This window comes from Cebus imitator, unplaced genomic scaffold (assembly GCF_001604975.1).
Source record: "Cebus imitator isolate Cc_AM_T3 unplaced genomic scaffold, Cebus_imitator-1.0 Scaffold418, whole genome shotgun sequence".
NCBI lineage: Eukaryota > Metazoa > Chordata > Mammalia > Primates > Cebidae > Cebus > Cebus imitator.
Genome location: NW_016107733.1, coordinates 100,465 through 124,825, shown reverse-complemented (window position 1 = coordinate 124,825; position 24,361 = coordinate 100,465). Strand labels below are relative to the sequence as shown.

Below are 24,361 nucleotides of genomic sequence, written 5' to 3'. Positions count from 1 at the left end.
CTTCAAAATAGTACTGGAAGTCCTAGCCAGAGCAATCAGACAAGAGAAGGAAATGAAGGGCATCCAAATCGATAAAGAGGAAGTCACACTATCACTGTTTGCTGACAATATGATCATTTACCTTGAAAACCCTAAAGACTTCTCCAGAAAGCTCCTAGAACTGATAAAAGAATTCAGCAAAGTTTCCAGATACAAGATTAATGTACACAAATCAGCAGCTCTTCTATACACTAACAGTGACCAAGGGGAGAATCAAATCAAGAACTCAACCCCTTTTACAATAGCTGCAAACAAACAAACAAACAAACAAAAAACTTAGGAATAACCTTAAAAAGGGGTTAAAAGACCTCTACAGGGAAAACTACAAAACACTGCTGAAAGAAATCATAGATGAAACAAACAAATGAAAACACATGTCATGCTCATGGATGGGTAGAATCAATATTGTGAAAATGACTATACTGCCAAATGCAATCTACAAATTCAGTGCAATCCCCATCAAAATATTACCATCATTCTTCACAAAATTAGCAAAAACAATTCTAAAATTCACACAGAACCAAAAGAGCCCACATAGCCAAAGCAAGACTAAGTAAAAAGAACAAATCTGGAGGCATCACACAACCTGATTTCAAACTATGCTATAAAGCCATAATCACCAAAACAGTGTGGTACTGGTATATATAGGCACATAGACCAATGGAACAGAACAAAGAACCCTGAAATAAACCCACTTACAGCCAATTAATCTTCAACAAAGCAAACAAAAACATCAAGTGGGGAAAGGACACCCTTTTCAACAAATGGTGGTGAAATAATTGGCTAGCCACAAGTAGAAGAATAAAACTGGATCCTCATCTCTCACCTTATAGAAAAATCAACTCAAGATGGATTAAGGACTTAAATCTAAGACCTGAAACTATAAAATTTCTAGAAGATAACACTGGAAAACACTTCTAAACATTGGTTTAGGCAAGTTTTTCATGACCAAGAACCCAAAAGCAAATGCAATAAAAACAACGATAAATAGTTGGAACTTAATTAAGCTAAAAAGCTTTTGCATGGCAAAATAGAGTAGAGTAAACAGACAATCCATAAACTGGGAGGAAATCTTCACAATCCATACATCCAACAAAGGACTAATATCCAGAACCTACAACAAACTCAAACAAATCAGTAAGAGAAAAACAAACAATTCCATCCAAAAGTAGGCTAAGAACATGAATAGACAATTTTAAAAAGATGATCTACAAATGGCCAACAGACATATGAAAAAAATGCTAACATCACTAATGATCAGGGAAATGCAAATCAAAGCCACATTGCAACATCATCTTACTCCTGCAAGAATGGCCATAATCAAAAAACCTTTAGTAAATGTTGGTGTGGATGCAGTGATCAGGGAACACTTCCACGCTGCTGGTGCGAATGTAAACTAGCACAGCCACTATGGAAAACAGTGTGGAGATTCCTTAAAGAACTAGAAGTTGAACTACCATTTGATCCAGCAATCCCACTACTGGGTATCTACTCAGAGGAAAAGAAGTTATTATATGAAAAAGATACTGGCAGACACATGTTTATAGCAGCACAATTCACAACTGCAAAATCGTGGAACCAACCCAAATGCCCATCAGTCAACAAGTGGATAAAGAAACTGTGGTATACATGTATATGATGAAATACTACTCAGCCATAAAAAGGAATAATAAACAGCATTTGCAGCCACCTGGGTGAGATTGGAGACTATTATTCTAAGTGAAGTAACTTAGGAATGGAGAACCAAACACTGTATATTCTCACTGATATGTGGGAGCTAAGCTATGAGGATGCAAAGGCATAAGAATGGTACAATGGACTGTGGGGACTTCGGGGTAACAGTGGGAGGGGGTGAGGGATAAAAGACTACAAATATGGTGCAGTGTATACTGCTCAGGTGATGGGTGCACCAGTATCTCACAAATCACCACTAAGGAAGTCACTTATGTAACCAAATAGCACTTGTACCTTAATAACTTACGGAAAAAAATAACAAATCTGGTTGCTTGCTAACATCTTTGGTTAAATAGAAGGAAGAGATTAAAAATTGCCAATCTGAGATAGTTGAGTGTAGTGATTAATGACAGGAATTTCAGTACTGAAGAGACTTTAGCTTGAGGCTTGGCTCTACATTTTTTCCTTAACCTGTGAAACCTTAGACAAGTGACTCAGCCTCATGTTTCTGATTTGTAATGTGGGAAAACACGGAATTACTTCATCTTCCTGTGAGAACTTGTTGAGATGTAAAGTAATTAGTTGACCTTGGCATCAAAAAAAAAGGCTCTTATTATTTTCAATGTTGTATTGTCCTTCCTACCCTTCCTAATTATCATAGGCAAACTTAAAATTGGTTGTTTTCTGTTAACGTTGGCTATATGGAAAAAAAAGCAATGTCCACTTAAGAAGAAAATCCCTGCCAAACAAATATCAAATTTGTTAAGACTTAAAAGCCTTTATAACAGATTTATTTCAATGTTTTTCCACATTTCTGATCCTTTCAGTTTTCTATTATTATATACTGCAACCAAGTGCCATATCTTACACTGTTTCAGACTGTGTACAAAAGCATTTAAAATGGGGTCCTTTAACATAAGATCCATTATTTTTTTTAATGTTAAAAAAGTGATTTTTCCTTAACCTTGTTAGAAGCACGCAGGGCTTACAATGACCACAGTTCTGTGATTGAGCATTGTTCAGAACAGCATCAAAGAGAGACTATCTAGTGGCAAAAGTGAACTGTCAACTGGAAGGCTAAAAGGCAAGTGTCAACTAGAATTGTTAACACACAAAATTAACCATCACAGAAAGTCACATTCTATTTTGCGCTAGCGTTCCCATTCCTAAAATCTCCTGTCTCCTACATCACACACATTTATCTCAATAACCTACAAAAATCCACTGGTTCCCTGAGGAAAAGGAAGATAACAGGGTATTATTATTCCCTGACCACTCTTATGAGATGTGCCTTAATGTGAATTTATCCTCGCCTTTTCTTACCACTCTAGTAATCCATTCCGCATTTTCAAATTCCCTGGGCCAACATAATAAAAGCAAAGCATGTACGAATATTTATGAAGACATGAAGAAAGAAAGGGAAGCTCGTGTCTTTTTAGTACCTGTTAAATAGATTCTCAGCCATATGTCTCCAAATGCTTCAATAAAAATGATATTTTCCTTTCATTAAAATGTTTATGTTTAAATTTTTTTTTTTTTTTTTTTTTTGAGACAAGGTCTCACTCTGCCACCCAGGCTGAAGTGCAGCAGCACAATCCCAGCTCACTGCATCCTCGGCTTCCCGGGTTCAAATGATCTTCCCACCCTAGCCTCCTGAGTAGCTGGGACTAGAGGTGTGCACCACCATGCCTGCCTGGTTTTTGTATTTTTTTTAGAGACGGGCTTTTGCCATGTTGCCCAGGTTGGTCTCGAACTCCTGAGCTCAAGCAGTCCTCTCACTTCGACCTCCCAAAGTGTTGGGATTAGAGGCATGAGCCCCTGTGCCTGGTTGTGTTTAAATTTTTTTTTTTTCCAGCTACTGATATCTAAAATAGCTGAGTGATGGGTAGAACTGTTCCCTTTGCCCAGGCATTTGTTACAGTTCATGTGCAGGCTGAAGACTGAACAAAAGACATGGGAGGCTGTGATGAGATGTAACCATGAAAGAGAACTGCTGAAAATAAATAAATAAATAAATAAAAAAGAAAGAGAACTGCTGCCAGGCAGTGAGGCACAAATGACATACCAAATGTAAAAACGTCAGGATTCCTGTGAACCTTTTTCCATTCACTCTCCCAGGTCTCTCCCACCTTCCCCTGCCCTGCGCTGTGCTGGGGGAAACTGGCCTTCCATGCGGCCTCTGGCTGTGTTCAGCCTGTGGGGGAGCAATGGTAAGAATTGGGAAGGAGAGAGAAGATCAAAGTCTTGCTCTTCACTTTGAGGCCTCTTCCCTGAGAGGTCACACTGGACCAGCTGTGTCCCTCAGCCCAGTTCCAGTTGTGGCCCTTGTTTCCTGACATCTAGGATGGCTGCTCCTCAGTGTTGCCAGCCCTGCTGTCCTGCGAGCCCGTGTAGTTGCCCCCTTCCCTGTCCATAATTTCTGAACAGTCCCTTTATCCAAAACTCTTGTTTTGTTTTTTTTTTCTATACAAGGTCTGGTCCTGTTGCCGAGGCTAGATGCAGTGGCACAATCTTGGCTCACTGCAACCTCCACCTCCCAGGTTCAAGTGATTCTTGTGCCCCAACCTCCCTGGTAGCCAGGATTATAGACGCCCTCCACCACACCTGACTAATGTTTTGTATTCTTAATAGAGACAGGGTTTTGCCACGTTAGCTAGGCTGATCTGAAACTCCTGGCCTCAAATTATCTGCCCGCCTTGGCTTCCCAAAGTGCTGGGATTATAGGTGTGAGCCATCACTCCAGCCAAAAACTCTTTTAAATACTGTTGCCTGCTGGTACCGACTAATAAGGTATTCAATATTCTCTATTTTCCTTTTTATGAAAAATTTGGTAAAAAAATATATAAATCCTTTAAGATATCTCTGAATGCTGAACAAATACTTTCTGATGTGTCTCAGAGTTCTTTAAGCACACATGTAATACTTTCCTTCATAAACCAAGAAGCAAGAAACAAAAAGCCAGGAGAAGAGTCGCATCCCACACACAGGCATCTGGGTCCAGGCAGCAAATTCATAACCAGCCCCTTGTCTTCACCCACTGGAAGCAACTCCAGCCCTGGGTAGTAGTTTCTGTTTCCTCAGTCCCCTGTGAGGCTTAAGAGACATTTAGGAACAGCCCAAACTTACTCTTGGTGTGGGGCTCCTGTTTTGGTCAGCAAGGTCAGCACAAAAAACATGAAAATCACGAAGACTGCAAGACCAACCCAAAATCCAATCACAATGGAATCTGCAAGACAGTGAATACGGGCATTAGTATTTCACAGTAGTTTAAAACTTGAACATTCAAGGAATCAGAACTTCTTGGAGAGGCTTTGACACATGAAACATGAAAGGAAATCAACAGTCTGATCCGCAGTTGACTGGAGGTTGATAAGAAGTAAAGAATGAGGGAGAGGGAAGAATCTGCTCTGCCTCCAGGTTTCTGTCTCAGGTAGCATGAAGGGATTTAGGCCTCACTGACTCATGGTTTCTGTATCTCAAGGAAGGAACCTAGGTCAGAGCATAAGTCATCTAGGGCCTCAAGATTCCACTAATGTGTTTTGAGTTAGAAAATAAAATTTTTAGCAGACTACCAACTCAAGTTTTAAGTGAATTTGGATTCACTTTAAAAGAAAAACTTTAGACAAATTAAATTTAACAGATATTAATTGTGCAAGGAAAACAAAATTATTGAACCAGGAAGTTCCCAGAATCAGAACAGATTCAGAGAGACTTCGGGTTGTTAAGATTTAGGGACAGAAAAAGGGAAATGATGTACAGAAAAAAGCAGCAAGGTATGGAAACAGCTGGATTTGAACACCGTTTGAACATCTGGCTGCCTGTGAGTGCCTGATGTGTAGCTGCTGTGATGAGCTGAGACTCAGCTATTGTTACAGAAGCATTCGCTAGATTTTCAGTTTGCTTACCTACTAAGCTAGGTTACAGCTCACACCTAAGAATATAAGTATGCAAATATGGAGGCCCTCATGGGCCAAATTTTAATTTAGCAACTCAATTAGGTGGCAACTTTGCATTCTCACTTATGTTCACCATGGAATAATTCAGGCTCTCATTACTTCTTGCAGAGAACATACAGATGGCCTCTTGAGTGCTCTCTCTGCCTTCTGCCTTTCCTTGTGTTTTATTTCTGTACAAAACTGCTTTATCACAGCCCTGATGATACTGCTCTTTCATGAAAAGCTCTTCAACAAAAATAGAACAGACCCACTTTTCCAGATGAAAAGAGATTCCACATGTAAAGCACTTTATACAATGTCAGACATCTGAGAAAATGGTACCCCACAGTTGCTGGCTACTGCCATTAGAATTGTCATTTTCTCCCAATTTACCTCACTTTAAAAGCCATCTGTTTCCAATCAAACTAGGGGACACTGTGTCCCTGTATGTACCTTAATCTTAGCCACAGTTTCCTCACAGCCACATTTTAGCAGGGCTATTGCCACTACCTGGCTGGAACAACTTTTCCCAATGTGGAGTTAATGAAAATGTTCCCATGCTTCCATGCCCATCCCCTAGAGTATCTTCTTTACGAAGCCTCAACCAATTTCCGTAATTGATGTGTTCTGTCCCTCCTCTGAACCCAATAACATTTTCGTCCACACTTCCCTAAACAGGCCTCTCCTTGGTCCTGTCTTGGATAGCAATCATGAGTCTTTATATCTGGGACCAAGATTAGATTGGATTGTCTACACAACTTGGCACATGCGCAGTAGGGTCTCAACTCTAGGACACAACAGAGTTGAATCATTCTACATTTTTTGGTCTATATTAAGAAGTTTATCTATGTGGAAATACAATGAGGATGCTTAGCAATTTTCTACAAATAAGTGATTGGAGCTTAAACATTAAATGTGTTTAAATGCAAAGCTGTATTGTAATTATGTATAGGTAGCACTTTTTCCAAAGTGAAGAAATCAGATTAACAATTTACTCTGCATAATTCATACTTGCATCCTACATATGCTATTGCCTAAGGTTAACAATGTGTATTCAGCACTCTCAAAAACTAATGTCTAATCTTAAGTGCCAAAGAAATAGAAATTGTATACTTTGCCTTTCAATGTAGTGGAAATGAGGCATAAAAAAGACATAAGGACAAATATCAAAAACCACATGCACTGAGGTACAACTAACACGAAACAATAAAGTCTCAATTATCTAGGTGGTGAATTGTGAAGAAACATTGTACAGATAAATAAGTTTCCTACACTGTACTTTATCAACCGCCTTCATAGCAAAAGCAAATTCTAAAATTATACATCAATGCTATTCTTAAGTCCTTGACTTAGAACTGAATCATGTTGATTGACATTTTCAAACCTGTTACTAGGAAGATGTTCTCCTAAGGACAGCTTTCAGACTGCAAATGATAGACTGACTCCCAGAGGTGCAGGAAATGGTGCCCTCGACTCAGCCCAGTCCCTTTCCTCTGCCCTTGTAAGTGCCCCAAGGGAGCTGATCAAAAAGCAGGAATAATGTGGAGGATGGGAAGGTTACAGCCTTCAGAGAAGCCAGGCGGTGGCAGCGTTGGGGAGAAGCAGGCTGTGGGTAGAATCCGAGAATTCTCATGATCCAACAGCATTTCCAAATATTTCCTTAATAATGCAGCATATATGTTTTCTGTGGCAATATGCTTTAAGTAGCTCTACTTATTCACATTCCCCTTTGAACAAAATTTAGCTTCCTTAAGTAATTTCCACTAATTTCCCCCAACCTCATCTTCTGCCCTATGACCCACCCCCAGAGGACTTTCGCACCCTGAACCTCTTATAAGAAACCTCAGAGATTCCCATCTCATCCCAGAAATATCCAAACTCTCTGCAGTTTTATTTAGATGTTAAGTTTCATGGGCATAGGTACAACAGTAAGATGGGAAAAGTGGAGCCCTTCATCTTCCCAAAAGCACCCTTTTCTGGGAAGAAGTCAGAATAAAGTTTTACATAGAGCGAAGCTGCAATGAGGCTAGATGGTTAAGAAAGTCAAAAGAAGCCTTCCAAAGGAGTTTCCACCACAGCCAAGCTACCACACTTTGTCTTGTCTAGACACTGAGCCACTTGCAGACTACTATTGTAAGGGGGCAGAACAATTGCCCGAGGGAATTGCAAACAGCATGTGTCATAATAAAGTAACTCCCCTCACCTGACCTTTAATAAATGGAATAGAACAGGAGAGCTGAAAGCTGACATGATTTTTTTTTTCCAGTTTAGGGTAGGACTAGAGTAACTACTTCATCCTACTTGCCCTTCTACCGACCTCTTGAGAATAAATGATGACCTTTACATTTCATGGTTATATGAAAAACAAGGGATAATACTCCACTTGAAAGAGAGGGTTCATGACACTGTCCTCACACCTTTTTGGTTCCTGAGGCAGTAGGGTCAACTCTGTGGTATGAATTCCTGGAAAAGCGCCAACAGTGATGTTCCCACACTTGTCTCTACTAACTTTCCCAGAGCTTTGCAAGCTCTAGCTGTTTCTCATCCTAATGACCTGGCTTTTTGCTGACTCATCCATGCATAGGCCTGGTATCTGCAACGTAGCACATGAAAAAGCATGGATTTGGCCATCACTGATACCTCAGATTAAGAGGATATTCCGTCAGGTTTTTCTTAACACAGTGGCCACTAAATGGTCCTGCTAAAATGTGATTGTCCACTGACTCTCACCTAGCCACGCCCTCCATAAATGACCCATTTCTCTCCTTCCCTTTTTAGGCAGACACTTGAGAGACTTGTCTGTACGTGCTGTCCCCAATTCCTCTCCTCTCATTTTTTCTTAAACCAATTCCATCAGCCTTTTACCCCAGCACTCCACTAGAACTGCTTTTCAAATCATTGCCAGTAACTTCTACATTAAAAATCCAATGGTCAAATCCCCATCCTCAATTAACTTGACCTAATAGCAGCATTTGTCACAGACTGTCTTGGCAATCCTTTAGTGGTGTCCAGAAAACCTCAACCGTCCAGTTTTCTTCCTACTTTCTGTATATTCCTCTCAGGAAACTAAGCTGCGCCGCAATCCTCCAACTTCTAAACACAAGCATGCCCAGGGCTCAGTTTTGGACTCTTCGGTTTTCTATACTCACTTACCCAGCCTCTTGGCTTTGAATGCGTACAATTCACATGCTGATGACTCTCAAATCTACAGCTTCCTCCACACTTCTCCTTTCTTGTCCTCCTGGATATGTGATAGGTGCCTCAATTTAACAGGTCCCAGATGGAGCTCCTGGGGTTTCTCTCTGAAACCTCCTTCTTTCATACTCTCCCCACTCTCAGTTAAAGGCAATTCTATCCTGCCAGTTACTCAGCTCACAAACCTTCAAATCATTCTTGATTCTTCTTTCTCCTACACACACTGCCAATCCAAATCTTGCCAGATTCATCTTTTAAAAATACCCAGAACGTATGCATTTCTCACCACTTTCACTCTCCCTACCTGGCTCCAAGCCACCATCGTCAGCTGCCTGGACCACGGCAAAGGCCTCCTGAAGGGTCTCTGCTTCTAATCACATGCCTTTCACTCATGTTTTACACGTCAGTTGCAGATCTGCTGAAACCTAAGCCAGATGCCACTCTTCTGCTCCAGATCCTCCAGTGACTTCTCAGGGAAAAAGGCCAAATGAAGCCTTTAGCATGACCTCTAAGGATGCCAGGTCCTTGTCCCCACAACCTCTTTGACTTCGTTTCCCGATGTTCTGCCTCTTATCACTCCCCTGGTGCCACGCTGGCCTCCTTGTTGTTTCTTGCATGATCCAGTTCGCTCCCGCCAAGGATCCTTTTCTGGAATGTTCTTCCCCCAGATATATTATAGCTCAATCTCTCACTTCCTTTAGGTCTTTTATCAAATCTCTCCTTCTCAATAAGGCTTTCCATGGCCACTCTATCCATACTGTCACCTCCACATTCCACATCCCTTTTCCCCACTCTATTTGTCCTTTTATATTGCCATCTGACATTATCTGTTTATTTATTGTCTCTCTTTCCCACTAGAATGCAAGTTCTATAGGAGGGAATATTTTTGTCTTTTCAGTTCACTGTTGTGTCTTCAGTGCTTAAAGCAGTACTGTACATAATAGGTGCTCAACAAATATATATTGAGTGAATGAATAAATAAATTTTCACTCTACTGGTGCCAAATTTGTATCAGATATATGTCCACTTCTGATATGTGATAAGGTTTAATATTGGATTCAAAACTGAGGGCAAAAGAATTCTCAAAGACCATCTGAAGTTGTTTCTCAGATTAAAGACCCTTTGAAGGAAGGAATCTTAATTTTAGTAGACAGAGAATTTTAGTTGAAAAATGGAGCTACTGTTGCCAAGTATGATCCATTACAAGTAAGGCAAATAAAGATAACTGTTATGGTCATTCCTGTCCTTAATGAGTGCTTCTCCTTGAAATGTCCTGCTTCTGCTCTTCTCAATCTGTACCTAATTAGCTTTGTATTTTGCCCAGCAAAACAAGCAGTCATACTTGAAGGACAGAATCATAGCATTTTTAAATGAAAGAGACTGTACCAAAGTACACATTCCAACAGTTCACTTGATCTTTTCATTTTCCTATATATCTGGGGTTTTGTGTTTGTTTGTTTTTTGTTATCAATGTATCTCATATATCCTCAGGTTCCTGAAGCTAAGGGCTTCTACTCAGCAGCTCTCTTAAACCAGAACAGTAACTACTCAGCCATTTGTTTTATCATCTTGATGTGAATATTAAAATTAACAGAAGCAATTGTTATTAATGGTATAGTAGGTAAAGTAATTAAGGAATGAGTCACACATCTGCCTATGTTTCTCAGGAAGTTTTCCAGCTATAATTATTTCCAAATGTAATATCCTCAAAAAAGATCTTACTCAACTGTATCTGGAAATGTATCATCCCAAACTATAGCAGCAGCTCTGTCTTCTGTGCCCCTCAAACTAAAGAAAAAAGACAGGAGCAAAGTGACACAAAAATGAAGTTGATGTCACCAAGCTGTAAAAGCCCACATTACAAGAAAATACATGGCAATTTGCCCGGTCATTTTGATTCCCACTATAATTCAGAACAAGCAAGTGTCCTTTCATAAAGTTTACCTCAGAAAAACAACAGATTAAAGAATTTAAGTAAATTAAGGAGGGTGATTTCACACCCAACAGCCTTCTATCAGATAATCAGTGACAGCATACCTTAATGAATGCCATGTGTTATTTTTCCACAAGGAAATGCTAAGCAGGTGTCAATAAAGGAACGAGTGAAAGTATTTAATTATTACTACTCACTTAAGAAGTAAAGGACATATGGTTTAGTTAACGATTTTTCCTAAGGGAATAAAAATAGAAAGCCCTTGTTGCAAAAGAGCACCAAGTTGGTGCAAGAGATCATGAATGCCAAGATAGGTCAGGGTAGAAGCAGCCAGGAAATAATTACAGAACAAAAGCATTTTCTTTGCTACACTTGTGTCTCTGATTCTAAGCTCTCTTATATTTCCTAATGTGTCTTACTAACCTGGAGCAGTTAAGAACGTAAAAATTTTACAGTGGATAATTCACTCTGACAAAAGAGAACATTTCAGGGATATTTACTGTGTTACCAAGACATAACCTGAGACTGGGCAGCAATTCCTGCGTACTATGTTAACAGTTAACTCTACTTAATGAAGCAAGGATGCTTCACGCCGGCGAGTCGGCATTCAGTTATGACTGGAGTTGAATAGCAACGTTTCACAGAATCACATTTCCTTGCTGGACCTGTAATCACTCCAATAGCAGGAAACACAATTCATGCCTAGAACACAGTGTTAGAAATGATCGCAGGCTATTCTGGTCCGTCATTATGAACACACATGGACACATTGCTCTCTCCAGCTCCAGAAAAACAACTGGGATGAAAAGATGCTGCTGTGTTACAAAAGAAGGTTCTTCAAATAACAGTTCTAGATCCTATTTTTATAAATATTTTTGATAGTTCAAACATTCACAGTTTGGAGGAGCAACAATATTTCATCCTTTTCTTTAAATCTCAATCTCAGATTGACACTGATTCATGTTTCCCTACCAAGGGAATATTTTAAGTCCTTCACATTAGAATCACCAAGGCCCTCCTGTACCATTCCTGAGCAATCAGCCTATGTGTGGAGGTGAGATGTTTTGTGGGATTTGGGAGGTAGAGGACAGAGAGTTCTGTAAGAAGAAAGAATGTTCAGGAGAAGTAATCATTGGGGATTTCACAGGTTAAGACAAATACAATTATGCTTACAATGAGGAATTGTATAAAACTTACATTTATGAGCCTTGAGTCCTTCAAAGGAAACTGGTCCAATCTCATAATATTCATATTCCCAGGTGTAATCAGAATTAGATGCCAATTGCTGGGAGGTTCTGTTAGAAATTAACCTCTGGGCAGACATCTCCAACCTGTACACATGGAGAAAGTCAAGAGCAGAGCGTGTTAATTCATTCAGAACTTCACAGTTACCTTACTCTTGATCACATTCAGGAGTCTGGCAGCAAAGCCCTTGAGGAATTCTTACCCCCTAAGCCAGGAGAGGTTCTTTTTTTTTTTTTTTTTGAGGCGGAGTTTCGCTCTTGTTGCCCAGGCTGGAGTGCAATGGCGCGATCTCGGCTCACCGCAACCTCCGCCTCCTGGGTTCAGGCAATTCTCCTGCCTCAGCCTCCTGAGTAGCTGGGATTACAGGCACGCGCCACCATGCCCAGCTGATTTTTTGTATTTTTAGTAGAGACGGGGTTTCACCATGTTGACCAGGATGGTCTCGATCTCTTGACCTCGTGATCCACCCGCCTCGGCCTCCCAAAGTGCTGGGATTACAGGCTTGAGCCACTGCGCCCGGCCAGGAGAGGTTCTTAACAGCTGCCCATACCTCATACTATGTGGCCACTATTTCCTTTTATCTCTCCACTAGACTAGAATAAATATATTTAAAATCAGACACTGTAATTTTTTTTAAACTTAACCGAATGCCTGGCACATAACCAATGTTCAATGACTGATGAAGGAAAGAAGGAAAGGAGGAAAAGAGTATGTCAAGATCTCTGGGCTTACAGCACCTATACCTGTATGAGCACGTAAAGAACCTGCAGAGACTACATCAAATTAGTATCAGATATGAACTAGCTCAGTATGTATCTACTGAACACCTACTATGCAACAATGGAGAGAAGCAACCTAAGGTTTTGTTTGCTTTTCTTGCTTCCAGTGGGGTTGGAGGAAACTAAGTTTAATAAAATGGAGTGAATAAAGAGAAACAGACAGCAAAAGTTGCATAATGGATCTTGCAGAAGATCATCAATAGAAGTCCACAACTTGCCTAACTGTTTACTCTTCAAATTTGTCATATTTTCAGGATTTCCCAAGTATCTTTGTTAATTGTGATTATTTTAGACCAAAAGAATCCTGATTTATTTGGAAGATGGTTGCACTGTGCAGCATGGATGCCGAAGTGATGTCAGTGCAGCCTGTGTTCAATAACTGTGTCTGAGCACCTACTGTGTGCAAGACACTGCATACTGTGGAGTGAGCAGAGATGCCTGAGACAGATCAGTACCCCACAGATCTTTCCTTATACTGCAGAAAGGGAGACAAAGTGACAAACAGCAGTAACATAAGGGGAAATGTGATGAAATATCAGTGGAAAGCAAGATTCACTGAGCAGTCACCACCATTGGGCCCCGCCTCAAGAGCTTTCTGAGGTTTCTTTTCCCACAGTCTCCCTCCCAACCGCCTCCAGGGCACAACCCTCAGGCAAGCTGAGGCAAAATCACCACCACCCTTCTGCCTCACTTCTATAACACCCTCACCTTTCCCTCACCCCTTCTTTCCTATCCCCAGACCTGGACTCCATAGAAAAAGACTCTAACCCCACATCATCATGCTGTCCAAAGGATGGGGTGCTCTGGTCCACAGATGCATGCCAGTATCAAGAATTAGGGTGTGACTTTGAAGGCCCAACCAGACAAGTCATTCCTCCAAAGGTAGACAAGAATATGTCAATTTTATTTGGGAAAGAAAACTACACAAATTATAAGAAAAGCTGCTCTTTACTTGAAATAAGTAAAGAGAGCTTTTTCAGTTGCCTCTTTTCTTTTTTTGTTTTTTTTGAGGTGGAATCTCACTCTGTTGCCCAGGTTGGAGTGCACTGGTGTGATCTTGGCACACCACAACATTTGACTCCTGGGTTCAAGTGATTCTCCTGCCTCAGTCTCCCGAGTAGCTGGGATTACAGGTGCACACCATCAAGCCCAACTAATTTTTGTATTTTTAGCAGAGACGAGGTTTCACCATGTTGGACAGACTGGTCTCGAGCTCCTGACCTGAGGTGATCCACTCTCCTTGGCCTTCCAAAGTGCAGAGATTACAGGCGTGAACCGCTGTTCCCGGCTTCAGTTGTCTTTCTAACGCCAGCCTAAAAATAACATAAAACTATTACCACAGTACCATCTTTGGTCCTTTAATTATTTCAGCAAAAGGTTATTTTTCTCAATGATGAAATAATTTTTCTCAGGAAATAAAAATTAATAACTCAAACCTAAAAAGCACTATTCTCATTTATGAGCACTTCCTCCAGGAACAAATAATTGTGAGAGGAAAAGAAAAGAATAGCTCTTCAGTTGTAGGGTTCAGATATAATGTTAGATTGGGATTAACATAATTTCCACTTGAGAATGTTAAGAACTGCATACTATATAGGAAAACCCACTGGATTGAAGTTAGAAGACCAAGGTCATTATCTCTGCTTACCTCTATTTATTATGTTGCCAGGCAAGACAATCTCTCTCAGCCACACTTCCCTCATTTGCAAAACTAATCATCATGACTACCTGAGCATTTTTTCATGAAATAGTTCTCACTATGGTCCCTAACGGACACCATCATCACCTGCCTGGCTTATTCTTCAGGCCTCCTAACTGCTGCTTTTCTGCTTCCAGGTCCTGGGGTGCTTTCTCCACATTGCCGTTTTTTTTTTTTTTTTTTTTTTTTTAAGACAGAGTCTCACTCTGTTGTCCAGGCTGGAGTGCAGTGGCATAATCACGGCTCACCGAAGGCTTGATCTCGCCATGTAGTTGAGACTATAGACACAAGCCAGCACACTCATCTAATTTTTTTCTGTTTTTTATGGAGACAGGGTCTCCCTATGTTGCCCAAACTGGTCTCGAACTCTTGGACTCAAGCAATGCCCCTGCCTCAGCCTCCAGAGTGTTGAGATTATAGTTGTGAGCCATTGTCCCTAGCCTAATAATCTTTTAAAAAGACAGAGTGCACTTGTCATTACTTAGCTTTACACATTTAATGGCTTCCCATTGTAAGGAAAAAGTCCAAAATTCAAAATGTCCTACCTACAAAGTTATGAATTGGACCACAATGTCTCCTCTTATCCTAAGCCATTCTGCCTCATACCCTAACAAACTGCAATGCATTGATTGCAGTTCCTCAAATATTTCATGCTGTCTGCCACCTGCACACAGGCTGATGAGTGTTCTTCCTACCATCCTCATTCTAACCCATTCCTCCTTCCCTGCATCCTCTCATCATCTGGATCAGAGGCTGGCAAATCCAGCTCACCACCTCTGTTACTGTACAGCCTGTGAGGGAAGAACATATTTTACAGTTTTAAATGGTTGAAAAAATCAAAATAATATTCTATGATTAAGAAAATTATGTGAAATTCAAATATCAGTAGTCCAAAAAATTTGATTAGAACACAGCCACCCATTTGCTTTTGTATCTTCTATGGCTTCTTTGGCACTACAGCAGCAAAGCTGAGTAACAATGATAGATATGGTACAGCCCAAAAAGCCTAAAATATTTACTTTCTGGTCTTTTATAGAAAAAGTTTGTCAATCCCTGCTCTAAACCATGAAAACAAAAATCTGAGGTTCAGTTTTCCCACTAGTAACATGAGATGATCACGGTACCCACTTCCTAGAGTTGCTATGAAGATTAAATGCAACATTGCATGAATATTAAGATAAATATTACCAGGCAGTACAACTATTGTTAGTTAGAAATGCTGATCTTGAATAGGAAAACCTAGATTTGTTCTTCAGACACACTCAACTCCCTGGTCAGCCAATTCCTATCAAATGTACCAAGTGTTAATTGATTGATTCAAGCAATCTACCTAACTCAGCCTCCAGAGTGTTGGGGTTACAACTACAACTGTGAGCCATGGTGCCTAGACAAATAAAACTATAACAAAAAATTACTTAAAGGCATTCATTTAGATCATTTAAAAGTTAAAATGATCAGGCCAGGCGCAGTGGCTCACGCCTGGAATCCCAGCACTTTGGGAGGCCGAGGTAGGCAGATCACCTGAGGTCAGGAGTTCAAGACCAGCCTAACCAACATGGAGAAGCCCTGTGTCTACATAAAATACAAAATTAGCTGGGTGTGGTGGTGCATGCCTGTAATCCCAGTTACTCGGGAGACTGATGCAGGTGAATTGCCTGAATCCAGGAGGCGGAGGTTATGGTGAGCCAAGATTGCACCATTGCACTCCAGCCTGAGCAATAAGAGCGAAACTTCACCTCAAAAAAAAGGAAAGAAAAGTTAAAATGACAAACATTTACATCCTGGGATTCATGCTGTTCTACCAACTCAAAAATAAGATAAGAATCTTTCTCCTCTTTTTTTTTTAATTAAGGAAAATAAGATGAAGTCTGGTTTAATCATATCATTTCAAGTAGAAATCAACATTACAGCCACTGTAATAGCAGAGCAGAGGGAGGCACTAAACTTCATCAGGAACAGAAAAATAGTGAAAAGTACTTAAAGGAATGAAGAAAATAAAGACGGAGAGTGTTGTCTATTCAGCACACCACAAAACCAGAGCTGTTCTCCCACAGCCACGCAGTTCTCAATGTCAGCACACAGTGGGGACCCTCATCTGTGGCTGCGAGGGTCACAGGACCAGTAGGTCCTCCTGCTACTCTCCCAGTCAGAAAGCAGCAGTAACACCACCAGCCTCATGGGGCTGGTAGGAACTAGTCAATAAAATATGTCTGTATAACAGTCAGCTGTCAGGAATGTCAACCACCTCCCCTACAATAGAGACGTGCCTTTTTTCTCCCCCTTACATTATTCCCTTTCATCTAAACAAACTAGGGATGGATTTAAAAAGGGCATTACCAAAGGGTAATGAAGGTTACACGCGCAGAAGTCCTGAAGATGGTAAGAGAGGAGCAAATCCTGACAAACACTGGGAGACTAGAGTGAGTGAATACCAGAGCCAGCCTAAGGGAGGCTCTCTGGAGGTGCAGAATGAAAGGTGACACCAGCTCTTCCCAAGCAGCCACCAGTTGCCAGAGTAGCCTTCAAACAAAAGGAGGGGCTTTTGTTTCCATTGGCTCTTTTCTCTCACTTATTGAATCCCAAAGATAGGTTTGGAGGGCAGAACCTCTGACCTTTTCTTTAAAGCAGCCGCCTAGTGCTCTTAAAAAAGTCCACAAGGCAATATTTTTTCATGCAAGCCTCAAATGAATCAGCTTAGGCCATCAGATACACAAGGACCAACAACAAACAGAAGACTGTGCTAGGGAAGTGTTCTGTGTCATCCCCATTACCAAGGTCAGCAGTGGCTCTCCAAGCTTTGCTGAAATATAAGCTGGAAACTACCAGCACATCCGAGCAGCAGGCCCCAGTCTGCTATTCCCACCACAGTGCGCGTGATCTGGGCCATCCACGCAGTGAAGGAGGCAGTCTGGCACTGAGCCTGACTCCTGGGGTGCTGACAGGCCAGCAGCTGCTCTCTCTTGAACACAATAGCAGGAAGTGGCAGCTGCTATAGGTGTGGCTGCTGCTCCTGAGCACCACCCTCCCCGCACCGAGATTTTCTTAGTGTGTCAGATTTCTTTATAATATTAGAGTCATGAAAAATAACTTCTTTGGCAGGAAACATAGCCTAAAAAAGCTTCCAGGAGCATCAGAGAGAGACTAAATTGCTCTTTTGAACAGCTGAAAGCATTGTTGCCAAAAATAAGCAAAAATGAAGATTACGACTGCATCCCAAAGCTAGCCTTCAAAGGAAGCTTACCTTTTCCAGGTGTGCACACGGTAGTGTGGGCCAGCGCAGCCTATTGTCGGGGAGGAGGGAAGATCACAAACCCAAACAGAGGAAGCATGGTGAGCAGGCCCAGATGCCTCTCACTAAACCATCAACCCTTCTCCAACCCACATTCCCATCACTTTCATCCCATCTTCGGACTAGCCAATCTTTCCCCCTCCAACCAGGTTCCCAGACAACTCCTGTGCACTCTCTTTTCCTCCCCACCTCCCTTTTTTGAGACAAGGTCTTACTCTATTGCCCAGGTTGGAGTGCAGTGGCACAGTCACAGTTCACTGCAGCACTGACCTCCTTGGCTGAAACGATCCTCGTGCCTTGGCCTCCCAAAGTGCTGGGATTACATGCATAAGATTCCACACCTGGCCTCTTTTCCTCCTTCTTTTTTTTTTTTTTTTTTTTGAGACAAGTCTCACCCTGTTGCCTAGGCTGGAGGGCAGTGGTATGATCTCAGCTCACTGCAACCTCTGCCTCCTGGGTTCAAGTGATTCTCTTGTGTCAGCCTCCTGAGTAACTGGGACTACAGGTACATGTCACCACATCCAGCTACTTTTTGTATTTTTGGTAGAGACAGAATTTTGTCACGTTGGCCAGGCTGGTCTGCGAACTCCCGACCTCAGGTAATCCACCTGCCTGGGCCTCCCAAAGTGCTAGGATTTACAGGCATGAGCCACTGTGCCCAGCCCTCTGTACCTTGTCAAAAATGGATCAAGAAATTCTCTCCACCTCCCTGAATTTGAGATGTACTCAGACACGGAACTTCCCAAGGAGTGAGTAAGTGGTGCTTTGTCAATATCCTTGTGGGATTACGATGGTATGTACGTTAAGGGGGCTGCTTCTTTGGAGTTTGATGATTTTTTTTTTCATGTTAAGGGGTGAGCATGAGCAGATGAGTTTTTCAAGCGACTACCAGCCCGGGCAAAGGACTAGCACATTAAGAAGTGATCCAAAAAGTGCCAGAAACCCTGAAAAATGAGCATGGCCCCACACAAACATGCACACAACTGACAGCACAGCTACTAAGGTGTTCCAAGAAGCTCCCAGCCAATATTACAGATCCAAAGACCTACGCTGACCGGTTTGTACAGGGGAAGACCTAAAGGCCCTTCAGATTATCAAAATTCCCAATTGCAATGACTCTATCCCCTTGCTCTTCAATCCTCAAACTCCAAAAGTAGGCATGCCACCCAGGACCACCAACCTCTACTCTGGCCCAGGCCAGAAAGGTCTTGTTAGTTACCTGTTCTTGTCCTTCTTCCTCTTATTTCCAGGAATGACTGTCCCCTGCACAACACAGAGAAATCACCCTTGTAACTCATAACCTTTTCTCTCTTCCAGCAAAGAGACTTGAGAAACCAAAGACAAAGCTCAGGCATGCTTCACTTTAGTGGCTGGTGAGCCCAAGGTGAGAACTTCAAAATCACAACTTTAGAGGCTTAATTTCCTCCTTGCATACAACAATAGTGCACCCAGCTTACTTGTGTCTAGGTGGGTAGGGCCACACAGAAAACGAGAGACTTCAAGGTTATGAATCACACTCCTGGTTAGAACAAAGCAAGTTGGATCTTCCTAAAGCATCTCTATAAGGCAACACCTCCCAGCAACGGTTCATGCTGGACCCTCTGAATCAAAGCCTCTACAGTATCCTCCCAGCACAATGCTTTAAAAATAACATGATGATATTCTCCAGTTTATTTATTATTTTATAGAGTCTGCATGAATCACCACCTTCTACTGGCACTTGCCACTTAATTTCCCAGTCTGCTGATTCTTTTTCCGTGAATCCATTTTAAGTCAGTGATGTCTTTCATGGGGTGTGGATTTTTCTCTCCTCCAATTAGAGAAAGAAGGTTATGCTTCCAGGACTTTGTAGTCTTCTCCTCCTCACTACTATCCTTTGACCTGAGTATGACTCTTACTCTTGATGCTCTGGCCACTTGATTCAGGCTAGAGACATTACACACATGTACACACACACACACATGTGCACATGCACACACACACACACACACACACACACACACACACACATGCTGGGCTCTTCCTTTTAATGGACATACTTCCCAAATTTCTCAACACTATCAAGTTTTATGCCATTCTCTAGTGTTTCCTAGAAGGTACTCAATTATCCAGCAGTCTTCAAAAAACGGTGATTCACAGCTGACAGAAAATTCAGGATGTATCTACTTCCTGCCTATCCCTGCTTCTGTGCAATTTGATCCAGCAACAAGTCAAGGAAGAAAAAGTGTTCCCAAGCCTAAAGACTTCTATTGTAAAATCAAAATCAATGCCAACAGAAGATCAACTTCCAAAAATAGAAACAGGACTTAATATTTTACACTGATAGATATTCAGTCACCACTTGAAATGGAGAATTGCTTAATTAAGAAGTGGGCACCCTTCTTTCACCAGCTGGTGTCTCAAGGGGGACAAGCAAAACTGCCTGTATTCATAAATCTACCTCTTCCTGTTATGCCCTGGGCACCTATATAGTAGTAAACAGGCTGGGAATTTTTTTTTTTTGAGATGAAGTCTCCCTCTGCCACCCAGGTTGGGGTGCAGTGGCATGATCTCGGCTCACTGCAACCTCCACCTCCTGGGTTCAAGCGAGTATCCTGTCTCAGACCCCTTAGTAGCTGGGATTACAGGTGTGCACCACCACACATGGCTAATTTTTGTAATTTTAGTAGAGACAGGGTTTCACCATGTTTGCCAGGCTGGTCTCAAACTCCTGACCTCAGGTGATCCACCTGCCTCAGCCTCCCAAAGTGCTGAGATTACTGGCGTGAGCCACCATGCCCATCCAGAAGTAATTTTTAAAGTGAGTGTCTCCTGGCTCTCTAGTACTCCACAGATCAGTCTCATTCTAATAGAGACTTCAGCTGGACATCAAGAAGAATTTCATGCTACATACTGAGGAAAGAAGTTGTAAACCCTCCATCTAGAGAAAATTTCTAGAGAAGAGAAGAGAAATGGCCCTGAGATGCTACTGCACCTCTGCCCCTGGCTCTACAGATTCAGTTTCTCAGTTTTCCAGAGATAAAGCCCTATGGACTCACTTATGCTAACCAAGGATAGCAGAATGATTTATAACGAGCATATCTATTTGTTAAATAAGCAAAACAATGGCCAAGCTGACCACAGCACATGTTTTACATGGTCTGGGAAACAAAATTTAAAATCAGAGGATTAGTGGATGAATGTAGAATCAGGACAAGGGAGTTACATAATATGACAAAACAGGACCCTAACCCTCCACCACACCACAGGTGTGTCACTGTCACACTGCCGTCCTGTATTCCAACATCAATGTCCTCTTGTCACCACAATGGAGGATGTTGTCATGGTAGAGTTGGGTTCCGCATCATGGGAAAGGCATAGGCTCAAATTTTGCCTTTTCTTGGTCTGTACTTCAAGAAATTCTGGGCAAGTTGAGGGCATCAGTAGAATACCATGCCAGCCACTTTTATTACAGTTAGGTATTCTGTGCTCCCATGACTATTTTATTTTTGTTCTATTTTTGAACTGTTAGGAAAAGCATGCTTTAAATTACTAGGGTCAAGTCAAAGAACCATCAAAAAGCAATGCTTCATAAAGAGATATCACTTCACAGCCCATTAAGAGGGCAATTATCAAAAATCAGAAAATAACTGTTGGTGAGGGTATAGAGAAACTGGAACACTTGTGCGCTGCTGGTAGGAATGTTAAAAGTTTTAGCCGCTGAGAAAGACAGTCTCTCAAAAATTTAAACATGGAATAACCATGTGATATAGCAATTATAATTCTGGATATATACCCAAAAGAACTGAAAGCAGAGATTTGAACAGATATTTTTATACACCTATGTTCATAACAGTATTATTCACAATAGCCAAAAGGTGGAAACAACCCAAGTGTCCAATCACAGACAGATGATAAAATGTTGTATACACAATGCAATATTAAGCCTTAAAAAGGAATGAAGTTTTGAAACATTGATGAATGTTGAAAACATTACGCTAAATGAAATAAGCCATATACAAAGGGACAAATATTGCATGATTCTACATATATGAGGTACCTAGAATAGCCAAATTCCTAGAGACAGCAAGTATTGAGTTGGTGCAAACATAATTGTGGCTTTTGCAAATGCTTTCAATGGCAAAAACCATGATTACTTTTGCACCAACCTAATAGAACAGTGGTTATCAGGAGCTAAGGGTGGGGAAATGGGAAGTTATTTACCAGTAAAGAGTTTCGGTTTGAGACAATGAAAAAGTTCTGGAAATGGATAGTTGTAATGGTTGTACAACAAGGTAAATATATTTAATACCACTGAAATGTACATTCAAAAAATGGTACACTTTATACTATGAATATTTAACCAAAATACAAAAAAGTTCTAAATATTGGTTATAAAAAATTTTTTTAGGCTGGGCATGGTGGATTATGCCTGTAATCCCAGTACTTTGGGAGGCTGAGGTAAGTGAATTTCTTTGAGTCCAGGAGTTTGAGACCAGCCTGGCCAACATGGCAAAACTCTGTCTCTATTAAAAATACAAAAATTGGCTGGGCACAGTGCCTCATGCCTGTAATCCCAGCACTTTGGGAGGCCAAGGCAGGCGGATTACCTGAGGTCGGGAGTTCGCAACCAGCCTCACTATTATGTAGAAACCCTGTCTGTACATAAAATACAAAATTAGCTGGGTGTGGGGGCACAGGTCTGTAATCCCAGCTACTCGGGAGGCTAGGCAGGAGAATTGCTTGAATCTGGGGGGCGGAGGTTGCTGTGAGCCAAGACTGTGCCATCACACTCCAGCTTGGGCAACAAGAGTGAAACTCCATCTCAAAAAAAAAAAAACAACTGAAGATCCAAGATGGCCGATTAGGAACAGCTCAGCATTGCAGCTCCCACTGAAAGCACAGAGGGTGAGGGACATCACATTTCCAGACAGATTTTTATTGCCCACAGACCAGGAGATTCCCAGGTGGAGGAGCCCCATGGGTCGCCAGCGTGGCTGTTTTGGCCAGCGCAGCTGTTTTGGCCGGTGTGGCTGCTTTGCTGGCACCCCAGCGAGGCAGTTCTCCATACAAAATACATGGGCCCGGGTGCCCTTTCAGCTGGTGACTGGAGCCCCAGGAAGGCAGAGTCGCCCATTCATCAGATTAAAAAGGGGACTGAAACAGGGAGCCAGGCCAGGAGATTCCTGGGCAAAAAACCGGCCACGAATCTCAGCGCCACTGTTTCAGCCAGTGCACTGAGTCACTGCATGGGAAATCACACAGATCCCAGCGCCTTTTCAACAGGCGACTGGAACACCTGGGAGAGAGTCGACCATTGAACTAAAAAAAAAAAAAAAAAAAAAGGCACTGAGGCAGGGAGCCAGGTGATCAGGCTCGGCTGGTCCCACCCCCACAAAAAAAAAAACAGCAATTGGAAATGCTCTGGGTTGAGAGTTTCATGGCAAGCACAACTGAACCCGGGACGGGCCAGCTCTGTGGGGGAGGGGCGTTCACCATTATGGAGGCACTCCACCACTATGGAGGTAGTCCACCATTGCTAGGGAGCCCATCATTGCCGAGGCAACCTGTCATTACAGAGAGAGCCCGCCATTACAGAGGAGGGCTACCATTGCAGAGGCAGTTCTAACTACACCCACATAACAGGACTGCAGGGAAGTTCACACGGCAGCTGGGCAGAGCCCACAGAAGCTCAGCAAAACCTTTGCAGGCAGACAGTGACTAGGCTGCCTCCTTGCTGGGCAGGGCAGCCCTGAAAAAAAGGGAGCAGCACAATGGAAACTCATAAATAAAGCCCCAACTCCCTAGGAAAGAACACATGGGAAAAAAAGGGGTTTATGAGTTCTGATGCAGCAGACCTAAACGTACATGCCCAGCAACTCTGAATGAACAACAGAGCTGACAGCTCAGCACTTGAGCTCCTATAAAGGACAGACTGTGTCCTCAAGCAGCTCCCTGACCCCATAAATCCAAAGAGTCACCTCATGAAGGAGCGAACAGACTGACATTCGGCGGGTATCCTTCTGGGACAAAGATAGCAGAAAAAGAAACTGGTAGCAACCGTTACTCTTCTGCAGCTGCTGCAGGTGATCCCCAGGCAAGCAGGGCCTGGAGTGGACCTCAGCAGTCCTACAGTAGAGGGACCAGACTGTTAGAAGGCACACTAAGAAACAGAAATAACTTCATCATCAAAAAACCGGACGTCTATCCAGAGACCCAAACTGAAAGTCAGCAACTACAAAGACGACGGGTGGATAAATCCACAAAGATGGGAAGAAACCAGCGCAAAAAGGATGAAAACACCCGAAACCAGAACAACTCTCCTCCTACAAGGGATCACAACTCCTCAACAGCAAGGGAACAAGGCTGGATGGAGAATGAGTGTGAAGAAAGGACAGAATCAGACTTCAGAAGGTGGGTAATAAGAAACTTCAGGAGCTAAAAGAATATGTTCTAACCCAATGCAAAGAAACTAAGAACGTTGGAAAAAGATTTGATGAAATGCTAACAAGAATGGACAACATAGAGAAGAATATAAGTGAATTGATGGAGCTGAAAAACACAACACAAGAACTTCGTGAAGCATGCACAAGT

The 24,361-nt window shown here is 42.0% G+C and overlaps 1 protein-coding gene across 4 annotated transcripts in view; it reads right to left on the bottom strand.

Moving 5' to 3' along the window:
* The window catches only part of MRAP2 (melanocortin 2 receptor accessory protein 2), a 73,027-nt gene that overhangs the window by 18,354 nt on the left and 30,312 nt on the right, over nucleotides 1-24,361 (bottom strand). For 3 of the 4 annotated variants that reach the window (XM_037731769.1, XM_017509658.2, XM_017509660.2), the window contains 2 exons: nucleotides 11,974-12,107; nucleotides 4,840-4,939 (listed from right to left, as the gene is read on the bottom strand). In XM_037731769.1, the coding sequence (XP_037587697.1) occupies nucleotides 4,840-4,939; nucleotides 11,974-12,100 (227 nt within the window). In that variant the 5' untranslated portion in view covers nucleotides 12,101-12,107. Of the gene's footprint in view, nucleotides 1-4,839; nucleotides 4,940-11,973; nucleotides 12,111-24,361 lie in introns of all 4 variants that reach the window. The other variant, XM_037731768.1, reaches the window with a different exon arrangement.